The sequence below is a fragment of the Rhipicephalus microplus genome, chromosome 3 (assembly GCF_043290135.1).
Source record: "Rhipicephalus microplus isolate Deutch F79 chromosome 3, USDA_Rmic, whole genome shotgun sequence".
NCBI classification, from domain to species: domain Eukaryota; kingdom Metazoa; phylum Arthropoda; class Arachnida; order Ixodida; family Ixodidae; genus Rhipicephalus; species Rhipicephalus microplus.
Genome location: NC_134702.1, coordinates 163,150,621 through 163,167,508, shown reverse-complemented (window position 1 = coordinate 163,167,508; position 16,888 = coordinate 163,150,621). Strand labels below are relative to the sequence as shown.

The window sequence follows — 16,888 nt, the reverse complement described above, 5'->3', positions numbered from 1 at the left end:
GCAGACCCGGCTTTGAGTCCCACTGTGTCATTAGCGTTTTTTTTATTTACAAAGTTTCTTTTTCCTTTGGTACTGGTTACAGACACCGGCGACAGCATCGATGGACAACCATACGGCGCCGCGCCTGCCCTGTGTTCTGAATTCATAACAGCTTTCACGGTAAAACTTTAGCTGACTCACAATTAACAAATGCAGCACTGTCGACCTTATTCCAGTAAATATTTGTACGAGGCTAAAAGAAAAACTTGAGCACATCAATTCTCGTGGCATAAGGTATATTAACACACGGACAATTGATACGCTTTGATACACGGGCAGCGGGGTGCAAATACAAAGTTGGATTTGTATATAACGTTTTGATACAAATTTGATACAAAAACTTTAAGCGTGCCGTATGCCTGCACGTAGACAGCTCCTGAAGGTTAGCCCGGTGAAGTAATGTGGTCACGGATTGCATCCTATAGTAACACGAATAAACAAACATGGCTGCCATTCGCTGTACCCTTTCTAGCTCATCAAGAAGCTTTCAACTGTGTAGATCCCATATACCTCTGGCGTACTCTACAGTTGTACGTACTACATATCCGTAGGCTACCGGTTGAGACATGGTGTAGCGGCGGGCTTCCAAATTTGGGCCATATATTGTTCTTTATTGCGAGCAGAAATCCCAGAACCCAAGAGTTCCTCGCTATTCGCCTTCATTGAAATGCTGCCGTCATAGTGAAGCGGGACTGTCTGATTGCCAGGTATTGATAGCCAGTACGCTTTGCACAATAAGGCCCCACACGATATCACTGCATAGAACATTGCCATCCGCACTGTTTGCGCGTACTCAGCCAAGCGGGAGTGTGTACTATTAAACCACAATAGTACACACTCTCGGATGTAGCGGAATGTTGACTAATATGTTATGTACGTTTCATCTTTCTATTCCACGGCTACCGGATATTGATCATTCATACATGTTATGATGAATGTTTGGAATGCTCATAGCATTTAGACTTAATAATCTGAGTTTCACAAGTGCTTCTATCTATCTATCTATCTATCTATCTATCTATCTATCTATCTATCTATCTATCTATCTATCTATCTATCTATCTATCTATCTATCTATCTATCTATCTATCTATCTATCTATCTATCTATCTATCTATCTATCTATCTATCTATCTATCTATCTATCTATCTATCTATCTATCTATCTATCTATCTATCTATCTATCTATCTATCTATCTATCTATCTATCTATCTATCTATCTATCTATCTATCTATCTATCTATCTATCTATCTATCTATCTATCTATCTATCTATCTATCTATCTATCTATCTATCTATCTATCTATCTATCTATCTATCTATCTATCTATCTATCTATCTATCTATCTATCTATCTATCTATCTATCTATCTATCTATCTATCTATCTATCTATCTATCTATCTATCTTTCTATCTCTGTCTGTCTGTCTGTCTGTCTGTCTGTCTGTCTGTCTGTCTGTTTGTCTGTCTGTCTGTCTGTCTACAGCTTTTAGCTCTCTTGACTGTTTCAGTAATGATATCAATACCAAAATTGATGTGGCATAACATGACTGTATGACGAGCATAAGTGACTAGTAATAACATGAAAACCATGACACGTATGTCACGAGTGTCATGATTTACATTTAAAGGCCTTGCTGTTTTTGCGGCGGTTTCGTTCACATGACACATGGCAAAGCTAGTATGGTATGACATGACTGCACGGCCAACATAAGTGACAGGCCCTGACATGGAAATCATGACATGCATATTATGAAAGTCATGACTACACGCCACGCCACGCTCATGGTGCACTAGCTTCACATATAAAAAATTGGGATTACGTAGCGTGAATAGATGATGAAGGTACACGACTGGTGCAAACATGATAATCCTAACATGCGTGTCATGTAATAGCATGACTGCATGCCACGCTCAAGATGCGCTCTCGGCCGTTTCACTAACTTCACATATATCTAATTTGATATTATGTGACGCGAACAGATGACGAAGGTAAATGACACATCCAAACCTGATAATCATGACAGGCGTGTCATGTAAAACATGACTACATGCTACGCTCATGGCGTGCTTGCGGCCGTTTCGCTAGCTCCACATATACCGAATTTGGTATCACGTGACGTGAATAGACGACGAAGGTAAATGACACGTCCATACACGATAATTATGGCATGCGTGTCATGTTTATCGCATGACGATGCTGGCTGCACATAGAGGACGTATTTTGCATAAAAAAGTTTACTTGTGAGTACAGAACATGTCGTGTGTTTGTCGTGTCAGAAATTGAACCAACGTTGCCGGGAATGGGACCCTTAATGTGATGCGCACGCAAATTTCGTTCCAGCTTTAAAAAGTGATCTGGCTTCGTCCACAGAATCACAGCACCACAGAATGATTCACCCGGAACAAAGTGGTGCTGGCTGGTTTCCACTTGAGCTGAAAAAAAAAGACAGAATAAATTGAGAAAAAGGCAGGGCGGCCAATCAGAATTGTAACATACAGTTCGCTACCCTGCACTAAGGGGAGGGTTAATGGGGAAGAAAGATGAAAAGGAAATTGAAAAGATAAATGGACGCGCGGAAAAAAATATTTGAAAAAGCGGGGGTGCTACAACCTATGCAATAGGCCACGACCACGCAAATGTTCGCAAAGGCTTTCACTGATTTTCTGTGCGAAAGCGGATCGCTTCGGCATTCAAGAAGTGACTGTTCTGACAAGTCTATGTCACCAAGACGGGCTAACGCAGCATCTAGTGGCGGTCTGTGCTCGTTGGAGCTAGGGCAGAGACAAAGAACGTATACGCTATCGTTTCATCGCTTCTACAACAATCGCAAGTAGCACTGCCTTGCATTTCAATTCGGAAGGCAAACAATTTTGTGAAAGGAACACCGAGGCACAGCCGGCAAAGCACCGTTGTTTCAACTCCAGAGCGTCTGCACGGAGGCCGAAGTCGACCGGATGGGTCCAGCGTACAATCGCGTTTGCCGCAAACTTGCTATATATCCACAGGGACTTCACATCTTCATTATCAATCAGTCGTGCGTCTCTCATAATCATATGGTGGTTTTGGGACGTTAAACCAGACATACCAATCAATCGATCAATCAATCAATCAATCAATCAATCAGTCAGTCATATTGCCATGGCAGCATCAGTCCTTGCCAATGTAGAGACTGCATAAATTACACAGTGAACATTTCGTCGTTGCTATAGCATTTCGTTTCTCTGAACAGCGTTGTCGGAGTTTCTGATGAAGTTTTTTTGCCGAAAAAGGTATGAGTTCACTGCCCAAAATCAGGGGCACCAATGTGTGTCTGTATTGTTAGGTAAACGACATGGATCAGTCGAATCGTACTCAACGTCACGAAATGCACTGTGCGCTATTGAATGCAGCATGTATGCGAATTCTCTATCAGAGCGAGAGCGATGGCTTTGAAAGACCTGGCATTTTTCATGAATTGATACCCACTGCATGTACACTGCGACACTTTTACGCAACGTGCTTTTCAATAGTCGTGCCCTGATCCCGAAGAGTCCTTGGAAGCAGTACTCCCTCAGCTTTCTATATCGCGACACGAGCACGTTATCGACTTATCGGTGGGGCTTTTATTTAGCAGCCGACTCGCTTATCGGCCTCTCGAGCATCGCAATGTGTAATGCATGGTACCCAATAACAGGTTTCGTTGGACGCCGGTAAGCCATCTGCGTCTGTGCCCGTGCGCTCACTGATCTAATGCGGCTTTGTTCAGCTGACTACGCTGCTGTTGCACGAACAAGGTATGTTTAATATATTTTAATTATTGCACAGTGACCTAATGCCTAATTAACAAAAGCGTTATGCTTTAATGAATCTAATATAAACTTCGTAATTACTTTTTTCTGAATCAGCTGACGTTCCTTGACTGGCTATGCAAAAAATGAATTCACTTGAGTGAGAGTTATCTCACAAATAGTCTTGTGAAGCTTGACAGGCAGAACGAGTACAGTTTTATGACGCTTGTATCCTATATTAGTAAATAATAACTGGTGTTGTGTAAGAAATGTGCACTAATAAAGTACGTTGAAGACCGCCTAACACCTACGTTAACATTGCAAGAGTCGAACTGCATTTATTAACATATTTCCACAGGTCGTGTAGGTGGTTGCACAAACTAGACAGAAGTGACCGATTTCCTGCTGTTGGGGCTCGAAATATTGACACCCGGCTTTTTACAGGCTTGTGCTACGATAGCTGGAAAGGTGTTGCGCTTGGCAGCTGAAAGATAGTGAGTTTGATAGTGGGTCCTGCTACAAGCAATGGCGACCTCTTTTCTGCATATATAGGCAAAATTTTAAAACAACTTTGCACTTCTATTTGAAAGCGACTGAACAGTTTTGATGCGATTAAAACAATTCAGAGATGGCCAACCATTCATAGCTCTTAACTTTCTCATATACTTAAGGTAGAGATTTTTTTAGCATTCAGGTATTGTTTTAGTTGTTGCTCGAGCAAGGGTTTGCTGCACGTCCTAAATCATCACCATGGGGAAGTGTACAGGCTCTTGGACGTCTTCAAACGTCGGTAGTCTCGAAGTATGTTGATTACAAACTTTGTGGAATATCAAATTGATTTCATTTTTACCATTCCAAGCAATTTCATTTTCATTGCCTGTTTACTTACATCCGCTGATTTCCTTTCTTTCTCCTCTAATTTTGCGGCTTCTGAATTCTCATGAAGGAAAGTCAATCTGCTCTCATGATGAACTGAAACGTTTGTTAGTACTATCAAATTTATTTCTGAAGTTGCCACTTTTGTAAGGATGTGGCTATATTTTAGTGTCTTTTTGCAGCATGAAGGACTAGCTGCCGCTAACCATGGCTCATAATGGAAAGTAATAGTACGGCATCGGAAAAGATCACGAAGAGGGCCGACAATGAACACGCAGCCACGACAATGCTTCGCAGCACTGGAACACCAAATCTAAATGGTTTGTCTTAATTTTCACGAATAGTTTACATGCATGCTGCCTCTTTCACTTAGCTTCCTACGAATCAGGAAGACAGTTTCCAAACGCTAGCGCTGAGCTGCATCAAAACAACCTATTTTGCACGTCACTTATCTGCCAGTAAAGCTGTTTCACTTGTTGGTGTACACATGCTCAACCCCCTAGTTAGCACCCTTTTGCAGACATACGCATTCCATGCATGCTTGTGTTTTCTTATGTTTCCGGTCACTCTTAGGCGACAGTTAAGATCTACGTGGCTGAGGTACCGCGTTTTCTGTTTTACAGTGTAAGCACGGATGTAAAAGCTACTCCACACATGAGTGTCGACAGACGGATGATATGGCATGGCATAACGTACAGACACGACATCTGTCCTGCACTAGAATAGCCCATCAAATGGGATAGGTGGGAAGCGCTGTCAGTAACAACATCCACCACCAAGCATGGAGTGTTAGGACCATAGGAAGGAGCCCGTGCAGTTAGTATCTTTAAGGGATAATCTGAAAAAAGCGTCACTTTTTCTGTTCTTTTTGGGAACTTAAATCTATCCACACTCTTCACGCACACCTTTTCGTAATCTGTCCAAACAGCGGCTACAATGAAAACTCGACTGTACGCTCGTTTCACGAAACTTGGTACTCCATTCGCAGAGACGCAGAGGCAAGACAGAGCTTGTCGTTGGCCTCTCCATCTCTGTGAATTTCTCTTTTTTCTTTATTTCTCGCATTGTGTGTAAGCTCACTTACTTCTAGGTATATTGTGTGTAAGCTCACTTTCTTGTAGGTGCTACTGAAAATTTCTTCGATGATGTCATAATTAAAAAAAACAGTTCCCTTCCAAGTGTTGCCAAGCCTCGCTCAATAGGTCACCCTATACACTGCGACTAACTGATCACATTTGTTGACCGATGGTCTGCCATCTCACCTCAGGCCGAACAGATGAAAGCGAACATCAAGACAGATGCTGGAATGTACCGGTGGCTATGGCCGCGGCTGCATTCATGGTGTGCATGCCGTGGTCATGGTTCGGCCTCCTGCTTGTCTACTTCATGGAGGAATTCGAAATATCGAGACAGACAGCGTCCTGGCCAAAAAGCATCGCTTCTGTGCTAAGCCACGTTTCAGGCAAGCCATGTCCTTTATTTGAGGCCCTGCAAATATTTCATAACGCGTTTGACCGCTTGCGTACAGAGCACGTTATTGAAACACGCAGGACATTCCTGCTTTAAAATAGTTCTCTAATAAGCACCCACTGCTCACAAGAACTAAGTTTCAGCAGATAACTTACAAATTAAGCAATGTAGTCTGATTCTGTGTCATGATAAGTGTATGCCATACATTGTGATACAATATGCGGAATGTGTAATTTTAAAAGTAGCGTCAGGTTGCAACAAATCGTGCTAATAGTTACGGCATGTAAAAGTATGCGACAAAACTAATCGGTATTGCAGTTTCGATGTTCTTGAGGGCTAAAGAAGAACATTTTTTTATAATGGCGGCTCAAAGAACACGCTTATTTACCACAGCGTACACCACCCTTATGTCAATGTTACTCCTGCCTTCGACATTCATACCTAGAGGACGTGCATTTCACGTTGACTTGCTTTATTAGGGCATTAGAAAAAGCTGATCATAAAGATTAAAGGCGAAAATACATCAGTAATTATGATTTACAATGTCTCCCTCATGAAACGATGCAGCGTAGTAACATTGCGCTACCAGCCTTTGGGTAAAGCAACTGTTTATAACGAAAACATAGATTATAGAACTAATTCAGCCCCAGAGGTTTGAAAAACTCATTCGCAAAAATAAACAACTTGAAGCAAACAACTTTTTTGCGAAAACGACTAATTCTTACCTATATGGCCTCTATTTTGCAGGGCTAGCTGTATACGGCCTTCAACAATACATCAAGACCTACTACATTGTGTTGATAAGTACTATTTTGACATCAGCGGGTTTCATTTTTTCGGCATTTGCCTCCAACATTTTGTGGATGTCAATGACACTTGGAGTGATGCATGGTAAGGACTGTCACAAAGGAAGAATTGTATGTGGTGTTGTTTTATATTTCCAATTTGATCTATTAAGACTACGAGCCACCATCTCACAATGCATTGCAAAGTTAGGCGTGAAAGTTGTATTGTTAGGCCCAGTTAGAACATATTAGTAGCATTCCGTTGTGGCTTTTGTTTTGAAAATTTTATATTTGCAGTTTTTTCTCATAATTAAAAAATATATGCCAAACTTACGATGTCGGTGCGTCTTTTATGTATTACACCAAAACCAAACCTGAATGTGATAAATACGAGCCTTGCAATGCACAGTTCTATTATCTACTATTAATCATCGATTAATGAGTGAAATAAGATCTAAAAGATAGTCTATAGCCATACTACACTCTATTTAGGGCGTCTGAATACAAGAAAATCGCTTCTTCGCTGAATTTCGGAAGTTTCTGCACCAAATGAAGCTCAACACGTAGGCTCAATACATAACAAATCATGATTACTGCTATAGTCGAATGAGTAAAAAAGTCTAAAACTGAGCGTGAGAAGGGCAGAGCCATTTTGGCATGTATTATTTTTTATGTTAGCCAGAGAATATTTGTGCTTGATAAAAATAATACCTGCTCCTAACAGTCAGACACCGTTGGACACAGAGTGTCGCGGGAGGCAGTGTTTCAATACGTGTACTTGTATTCGTGAAGGCCGCATTCATTTTGGCTTTTACGAAGGCGAGTTATTTTCTCCAAATGTTGGCTTCAGCAGCTTGCAAAGACTTCTGAAGTAAAGCACCACGACGGGCGAATGGGTACACATTCACTTTGACGATTATCATTCAATAATAAAGGCTATCAGTGCTGTGTCTGTCTTTTGTATTGTACATGTTTTCTAGTGCTGTTAATAGGACTTCAAGATTAGATCTTTCATGGAAATGGAACTTCTGTGTCATTTGGAGTTTTAACAAAGGAAAAGGCGTGCACGCAGTAAAACGGGTCCATAGCTCAGCGCACTGCGCCATCTAGCATAATTGTGTTATTTGACTAGGTAGCTTTAAGGTAATAATTGTTTTTAGTTGGGTTCACGCTACATCAGGTAAGCACACTTATTTTGAATGACATACTTCAAAGTGTAGAACGTTACCGAAGCGTTGTCGGAGACGTGTAGAGTGGCACCAAGTTAGAAATATCTTAATGAAGGGCTGGAGGTGTGTGGCCTTTCGCGTGACATGAAAATGGCACTGATCATTCGCTACACACATAATGAATGACCATGGTTCTTCAACATGTAAATATTCTGTGTTGGACATCGGTGGTGATTTTTTACGTCGTCACCATAATTTATTTGTGAACGTACTTTTTTATATGATAGCATTCCCAATCTGCCAACAATCGCCATAACTGGTGCGTTTAATTAGCATTCATCTCCTACTTTAAACACAATTTAAAAACGGTAGCCATGTTTAGCTACTGTCTGCTCACTTCTATCAATGAAGAAATAAATTAAAATCTGCCAGCTTCGTAAACTTCGCCATAATAATCGTGGTTTCTGTTTGTAAAACGCAGGCCTAGGACATGGAGTATTTGTGACATCAGCCACCGTGTACACCCTCCTCCACTTCGAGAAGTACCGTGGCATTGCGACGTCACTCGCCTTCATCGCTTATGGGGCGTCGTCAGTCATCAGCCAGATTGTGTTGGCTGGCCTCGTTGAACTTTATGATATAGGTGGAGCTCTTCTTGTCTACGGAGGAGTACTGCTAAACGCCACCATCGTTGTTATGCTAGCCAAGAACCCTTGGCCACTGCAACTTTCAAGAAAACAAGGACAGTCAGAACCTCTGCTGAAAAGGGATATCGAGTCGACGTGTTATGAAGCCGCCACCAACAACACTGGCAGCAAACAAAGGTAAAGTAGCCCGCAATTGTTCTCTTCCTTTATTCAGAGGTGACGATAACGGCGCTGAAACATTCAAAGAGATTTCTTTTTTGTTTTCTAAGTGCTAGCAGCAATACAAATGCTGACCACGCGACGGCGTTCCAACCCGATGGTCGCTCAAGTGGGAGAGTTTCCCTCGTATTGCCTCGCTGGCATTACCCTATTTCCTTGGTAATTATGAATCCAGTATCAAGATGGACTGCCACATTGTGCTAAAAATAGGGGATTGTGACGGGTTTTCGCGTACGGCATTGAATAATCCTAAAAGGAAGAAACTACATGGGTAGGAGTCTTTCGCACAGCTGTATCATTGCGCTACAATGAGCGAACTTCTTCAAGGCCAACACGCTAATTTTTGGGACAGAAATACTAATCATTAGTAGCACGTGGAAGAGACATGCTGAGTATGTACTTGCAGTATATACAGTGCACAATGACCTAAACTTAACCATGTTTCATGTAGTGGAAATAACTTATTGTTATAAATCAGGCTTTAATGAAGACACATTTAGCAACGTAATTAAAAATATTTTACTAACAAAATTCTTTTAGTTTAGGCCCACAATATCACGCTTCCGGAGATAACCCGGGAAATATCCGCTATAGGATTGCTGCTGGTTTGGATGCTCAAAGCTGAAGAAGTACATGGAAGTATACCTGATAATTAAATGTAAGCCAATAAATGTTCTAAGCACAAGAAAGTTTCTGCGACAATAAAAAAAAGTCTTCCACGCTTAACAAGTTGAACACAACGTTCTGCTTGGAACCCCAATAAACCATTAGCTGGATAGGAACAACAATAGTTCAAGTGTTGCGAAGACTGCCGCCAGGATAGTTGAAAATACACTAATCTAACAGCATTTGCGGCCCGTATTTACACCACCTCTGAGCCGAAAATGCATATAATGTGCAAAATTGCTTCACGCAAACAGTTCTGTAAACTGCGAACTTCCGGTTGCAGCCAGATGATTTTAGTGACCAATAACGCATGGCTTCTGAGATACCTGATTATTATTGTTTTTCACCCCGCGCAAGAGGAAAATGTTTCAGGGTGAGTGATAGATAATACAACTGTATGGGAGTTCAGTGCAGACGCTGATGTCCACTCGCGCCACCCGGCTACTATTACGTGGGCACAGGTATGTGTAATCTATCGATCTTGTCCAAGGCGCGCAGATGGCCAAGATTTGCTCTTGAGGTTTTGGGCTTCTAAGAAGCGCTTCTAACTATGCCAAGTTGGCCCTAGAGACCCCCACTCCCCAAGCAAGTGTGCTATTGTAACGGTTTGGCCGCAACCGGTGCAGGCCGCGTCGGAAAATTAGTGTGAATAAATTACCATTACGATTATTCCACGCATAATCGTGCATCATATTTTTCTGTAAGTATCAAGACGGCAGCATTGCGAAGGAAGTAGCTCCTTTGGCCAGCTTTTTTTAGTTTTTTTTCCCCAATTTATGAAGGTAATCGTTCATCTGCAGCCTACAGATGCGAAATAACCCTGAACACATTCTTCTTGCGACCATTTCTCTTGTTTATCAAAACGCGAACACACCAAAATATCTCTGGAAGCACATAAATGGCTTGTTCGAAGGTATAAAAAACAGTATAGTTATCAAAAATAAAAAAATAATTAACACGACTTCTAAACGATTCAGCTAAAAACAACATCGTTTTACAACATACCACTAGAGCTATTCTTGAACACTTTGTATGCCAAAGTACCTAACTTACTACATAAACACAATATTTTTTTTCGAATAAAGCATTAACCGAATGTGGTTGCATTATACTTCGTAACATGTTGACCTTGAATCCTAAATATGCTGTACCTTATGTTTTATTTTACTGTCTTTAATTTCGCATCCGTCACATCAATCGCGGAATGGCACTGCAACGTTTTTTTTCTACTGCGTACTGATGCATTTGTATTGTTTAGTTCTGTATTACTATGTATTACTGCTTTCTGCGACGTGAGATGTTTTTATGTCCTTTGCTTTTGTATGCGAGTGCAATACCGCTCAGGTGTTTGTTTGTTTATGTGGCAGTTTGTGTGTAGGTGGCCACAGCGTTGTCAAGCTATCAAAAGACAGTTCTCACCACGGGCTCCTCAGCTATCACGTTTTGTCTTGATGGCAAAATAAACCGATTTCAATTTAAAAAAAAACTCTTAAGTTTTTTGTAGCGTCATACAGTGGGAACAGCAATTATCATATATGAAGCAGCAAGCATGTGCCTCACGCTATCCACTTCTACCATGCTCTCAAAACTTGTGCGTGGATTGTTACGGAGTGTAATAAAAAACTATGATGTACGAGCCTGTTTTTAACGTAAAATCACTCAACTTGAGGTAATATCTAGTCATTGGATATTTTTTTTCGCCATAAACAGCGTAACTGCTGCTTACGCCAGATGCCCACCAGCCCTCTCGAAATCCGCGTCAATTATTATCACGCAACAAATATCACATCGCTTATGAATTAGTGACGTTGCTTGTCTAGCCATACATATAACAACTGCAAAAACATAGCATCTCTAGTAAGAGCTTGGCAGTACTTCTAAACAGCCGCTCCAATGATGGTTTCACCCTTTTGCCACAATATACTGGTTACTCCACGCTTCTTAAGTCGTTCTGGAATACAGATTCCGTACTGAATATTTTATCTCTGATGGAAGGAGTAAACATGTACTCTAATTGCTCTCAAACAGACACTCAGTTGATGTAACACATTGGCACTGCGTTTCGAACGTTGTTCTGATAGTATTTTATACATTCTTCATATATGATGCGATTCTGAATCGCTTCTATTGGTACAGGAGTGTGGTGCCATCTTTTGTTGCCGTACCGACGATGATGAATTAATTATTGGGTGACAAAAGTGACTTCCCATTTGGGCGTTTCACCGAATGTTCTGCATTTTTTAACTTTAATCTTGTCGTATTTTTTTTATCTGTTTGGGAAGTCTAGAAGACCAGTGCCTAATTATGCCGGAAAAGAAGATGCTCCCGGAAAGCTGTTCCCTGAAGCAAGCCCTGGAGCTCTTCTACGCGCCATCGTTCTACGTGCTTCTGGTGACTGTAGTGGTCGGGGATTACACGAACACCGAATTCTCAGCAACCATCGTGGACTACGGTATGGATAAAGGCATAAACCAGGACCACGCCAAGCACCTGGTAACGTTCAGCGCGATCGGACAGGTTGCGGGCCGAGTGGCGGTTCCTCTTCAGTCAGACTTCTCCCCGTTCATGCGCCACTTTCTGTATACTCTGAGCTTCCTGGCGCTGTGTTGCTGCATGGTAGCAATGCCATACGTATCTGCCTGGTGGACCACTCTTGCACTGTCTACCGTGATTGGAGCGTCAGAAGGATACATAATGTGCATCAAGTATGTCCTCTTGGCGGAACATCTCGGTGTCGAGCGGACTGCTGTTGCCATCGGTATGATCGGTATTCTGATGACGCCGGCGCTTCTGGTGAGCCCCAAAATTTTAGGTGAGTGGCTAGGTTCTAGCAATCACGTTTTTAAAGTGAAAGTTTTCCTGTCCCAGTGTAGCGAGTTTCGCGGTGCATCTCCGCGTGATGATAAGGAAAGAACAAATACTCCTTGACAAACCACGCGGAAGTTTGTTTTGGCGGTGAAATTTAGCACGAGTATGCATCGGACGCGTTCGTCGGCTCGTTTGTCTACTTGCCCGAGTACTCTTCCTCAGCACCAGAATGGAAAACGCAAGGAACCTGAGAATGCCAGCGCGAGCGTATACGTTGCTGGTTCAGGGGCCTGAGGTTTGGTTTTGAAGCGCAACTCTTCCTTCGGTGTTTTCTTCGTGGGTGAAGTGACATGAGATTTGCCTCTCATTAAGGTTGTGTACTTTTGAGGATAAACATTAACGCCAATAGCCATGCATAGCGGATTTTAACATTAGAAAGTGTTGATGTCTGATTTGAATCATCCTTATTTCACAAAACACACAGGATCGCAGTGATGATGGTCTGGCTGAAAAAAGTCAATTTTGCTCGGCAATCACGTAGATAACAGGATAATAACGGTGAAGTGAGACACAGAAAAGAGAAGAAAAAGACAGTTATTATATTCACTGTGCATTTCCATACCTCCTCCTATCAATGTTCTGACTTGTTATTCCCGCTTACGTGGTAGAACGGGTAGGTTGCCCTGCGCGTTGGAGCTTGCGTGGGTGCTATCAGCTCACGCCGAGTCACATCACACACGGAAACGACGTCATTCACAATCAAATGTTTCATGCATGCACCACTGTACATGCTTGCGTAAAACTTGAAGCAAACACATTTCCACTTGTGTTCATAGCAACATCACATAAAGTCGACCCATCTATCTCACGACATTACGTAGCCATAGATTTAATGAATTCACATTTTTATAGTCTGAGATGAACGTAATAAAATAAAAAAGATAATTGCAGCAGGAAGAGCATGATAACATGCGAAAAAAAAACAAGTATGTAGATAAGAGACGAGGTCACTGCACAGACACTCGAGGGCATCAGCGGCATTCACCTTGAGGTATGGCCTAGCAGTGGGTGATAACGTGTACATGCTGCGCTTTGATGAGCACTTCAAGGGCTCCCCAGTATAGAAGACAATGCGCACGTGAAAAGCTATTGGTGTTGCCAAGACGAACCACTGGTGGATCTGTTTTACCTGAAAATGTGTTAATGAATGTAATACGCTGTCGATTTCAAGGCAATGTTACTCATTGGAGGTTGAGGTATGCAAGTAGCTTAAATACTGTGCTAAATTTGTTATCAGTTCAATAACACCCTGTAATCAACAATAAGCCTTTGTGGATGGTACGTAAACATGAAAAATGACTTGGCCCAAACCCTCATAGCCATGACCGATGAGAATAAAACATTGCGAAAGGTATAAACACCTATACCTTTATTAAGGCCAAAGAGAATTCCTTATAGGCCTTGGCGGTCGTCAACGTCGGCGTCAACACAAATCATGCGAAACCTCCTGTTACGCTGATGTCACAATTGTTTCATAAATTTGTAAAATCATTGGGGCATCATTGGAACCCCAGTAGAGCACCAGATACAGTGACATCAGATATGATGTCATGTCCTAATTGGTCGAGTGGCCAGTGGGGGACCGATACCGAAGTTTGTGCAGCACCACATGGGATACAGACAGATTCAGAAGGGAGGGAAAGAAAACAGAACAGTAAGAAGTTGGCTTTCGTTTTCGAGTAGTCTTGGGCAAATTCAAAACAAACCATGTAAGTTTCGCGTTCATGTGCCTAATGAAACAAATAATTAGAGGTATATGAAGAACGTACTACGGTGACTTGAAAAATGAGGACGACTATCAAAGTTAGCAACGAGTGGGAACCGTAAAACGAATAGTATGTAACCGAACGCATGTTTGCAAAAGTATGTAAATTATTGAAAGCCCGGTAATCTTCTGTGGAAAAACGACAAGCTTACCCGAAAATTGTGATAGCAGAATTTAAACGAGAAGAGAAAATCATGGAGAATTTAGTGTAACGAAGTTGGTTGCAGCTGCTCTACGCATGAAAAAGCACTGAAATATCGGTGACAGCTTGCACGTCTCTCGACTTCCACCCGCACATGTGGGCAGCACAAACTCTATGTGCGTTTCCATCTTGTACTGCATCGATTTACACTGCATTCTCGGTGGCGGTCATATTAACTACACTACACTCCAAACTCCAGTATTTACTTGGTTAGCTTGAAGTAAAGTAGTATGAGTACCATAAGCATCTTCCATGAAGGCTGCAGCATCATAACTTTCTAGAAGACCTTTATCGTTTTATTTTAGCTTTTTTTACGCTCGTCTCAGTCTTACAAGCAACCACAGGATGCACAAATGCTTAGAAATATTGTATTTCACATTCTCAATACCCTCTGTCTGTCAGGTGTTCATCACTTTTTCAACAAACTTTGAATTCAGTGCTGCGACGAACATTATATGCTGTCTATTTCAAGATCTGTTTCATTCGATAACGTGTTTTGAACTTGGTTCAAAAGTAGTTATCGCTTGGTTTTGAACCCATCAGATTAGGAGTTCACGCAGCTGCGTTTAAACGCCGTTCTCTTCTACGAGATTACGTATGTTGTCTTCAAATATTTTTGGGAAACAAAGCATTCAGTTGGTCCAGACTCAAGGTTCATCAGCCTTCAAGACATACGCCCGTGTCAGTCTTAGAGACGACATTTACCTTACAGAAATGTTTACGTTCTTTAGAATATGTACTTATTCTAATGTCATCAGTACAAATCTAAAGGTTCATCAGTGAATGCTGATGCAACTTTTTGGAACATGCCGTTTCTGCACAATAAATTGACTGGTCTTCTATGCTGTCTGCTAATTCGCAAGAACGAGTTGTGCGTGACCTTGTGTAGTCGCAAGAAAGACGGGCATTGGCTAAGTATCAGCACCTTTCTTGCTTCGTAATGTGCCTTTCTTCCGATGCCGAACACGATGACATTTTGATTTACTGCAACTTCAGTGCCAATAGTCATGTTAATGCAAATTGTTTTCTGATGGTAACGGGTACCTCTTACAGTCGCCTAACCTCCTTCAGCCTATGTTATGTTTTTCTTATCGTTAACACGTGGTGATTGTTATTCTGAATAACATATTGACGAAAACACTCAACGTCACTAGCATGCGTGACCTCTTAATGACTAACATTCACCATCCTTGCGAGCTTACTGAAGTCGGCAAAAAAAGACACCAGTGACTTTCCTTATGCCAGTTTCTAGAAATGCGCTTCTCATATTGAGGCCAAGGTTTACTACGTTTCAGGAACTAAGGGAGTGCACCTATGAACCTGATGTATGCAACAAAGGTGACACGCCAACTTTGCGCATTTGGCATTTGTGTTAAAGCAATCCCATCATCGCAGGATCCCTACATCAACCTACATCCCACTGCTCACCTTCCCTGTCACTAATTTATTGGATACTCGAACATGCAGCTTGCGTGTGAACAATTTATTTCTGAATTGTTATGTCTTTATTATTGTCCCTGTCGTTCACATTACGACTTAACCTAAAATCTACACGGAGTTCAACGAACCGGATACCCGCTTCTGAGTGTCCGTTCAATAAGTGTTTACCTAGATTATTGAGAGATCAATAGAAATTTTCCGCTTCGTAACCCCGAATTGCTAGAGTCATTATTCGTGAATATGTCGTTTACGACCATTGTCCTTGATTATCTTGGATAGGTTTATATTGCTGAGTTTTATTCTTTTCTGCTTGGCGTGTGATAAGATGTCACCAGAACAATTCCTTCATTCCTTGTTTATGTATTGTTCTACTACACTTGTAGGACTATTCCGGGACGTTGCTGGATCATATGATGGCTACTACCGCCTCATGGCCACTCTTAGCTTGATGGCCGCTCTCCTCTTCGCTGGACACGATGCCTGGATCCATACAAAAAGAAAGCGTAGACATTCTGTCAATCACAAAAGCCCTACTAGTGAAGCTACATAATTCACGTTTCAACAGAAGCGCTTTATTTTCTGTGTTAAACAATATTTCAGTAAAAGAAGGTGATGATCTCGAAATCACGAGTAATATGGCACTAATTATTTACCAGAGACATTATAAAAGCCCATTTGAGTATCGCTTTTCAATACTGCACTCGTGTTTCGTTCGTGACATTGCTTTTACCGTAGCACGTACGTTTTACGATGTAAGTGAAACCACAACCGTAATATGCTTGTGCATCCCGTGATGCACAGCGTCGAGAACATTATCTGATAGTGTCAGGTAATGACGTGTATAGCAGCGCATCTAGAATGCACGAATACTCGGGTGGTGCACTCAGGGAATTTTTGCCGGTTGTGGAGTTCAAGCACGTTTTGAAACCAGAACTTCTTTTCACGCCTTTTAGCAAGCTCTACGCCT

At 41.7% G+C, this 16,888-nt stretch overlaps 1 protein-coding gene across 1 annotated transcript; it reads left to right on the top strand.

The window, feature by feature from the left end:
- The first annotated feature begins 3,688 nt into the window (after positions 1–3,688).
- Positions 3,689–16,545, top strand: LOC119181277 (monocarboxylate transporter 12). The gene is made up of 7 exons (XM_037432514.2): positions 3,689–3,820; positions 4,873–5,010; positions 5,958–6,152; positions 6,908–7,051; positions 8,596–8,938; positions 11,929–12,458; positions 16,305–16,545. Exons 2-7 carry the CDS (start codon positions 4,908–4,910, stop codon positions 16,469–16,471), a joined length of 1,482 nt encoding a protein of 493 aa, XP_037288411.2. The 5' UTR covers positions 3,689–3,820; positions 4,873–4,907; the 3' UTR covers positions 16,472–16,545.
- The last annotated feature ends 343 nt before the right edge of the window (positions 16,546–16,888 follow it).

What these genes read in the sequence shown, in the direction of transcription:
- LOC119181277 (XM_037432514.2), top strand. Translation starts at nt 4,908, where the DNA reads ATGGAAAGTAATAGTACGGCATCGGAAAAGATCACGAAGAGGGCCGAC. An exon ending in AACACTGGCAGCAAACAAAG is followed by an intron (nt 8,939 to 11,928) that starts GTAAAGTAGCCC and finishes CTGTTTGGGAAG; the next exon opens with TCTAGAAGACCAGTGCCTAA. An exon ending in GGTGAGCCCCAAAATTTTAG is followed by an intron (nt 12,459 to 16,304) that starts GTGAGTGGCTAG and finishes CTACACTTGTAG; the next exon opens with GACTATTCCGGGACGTTGCT.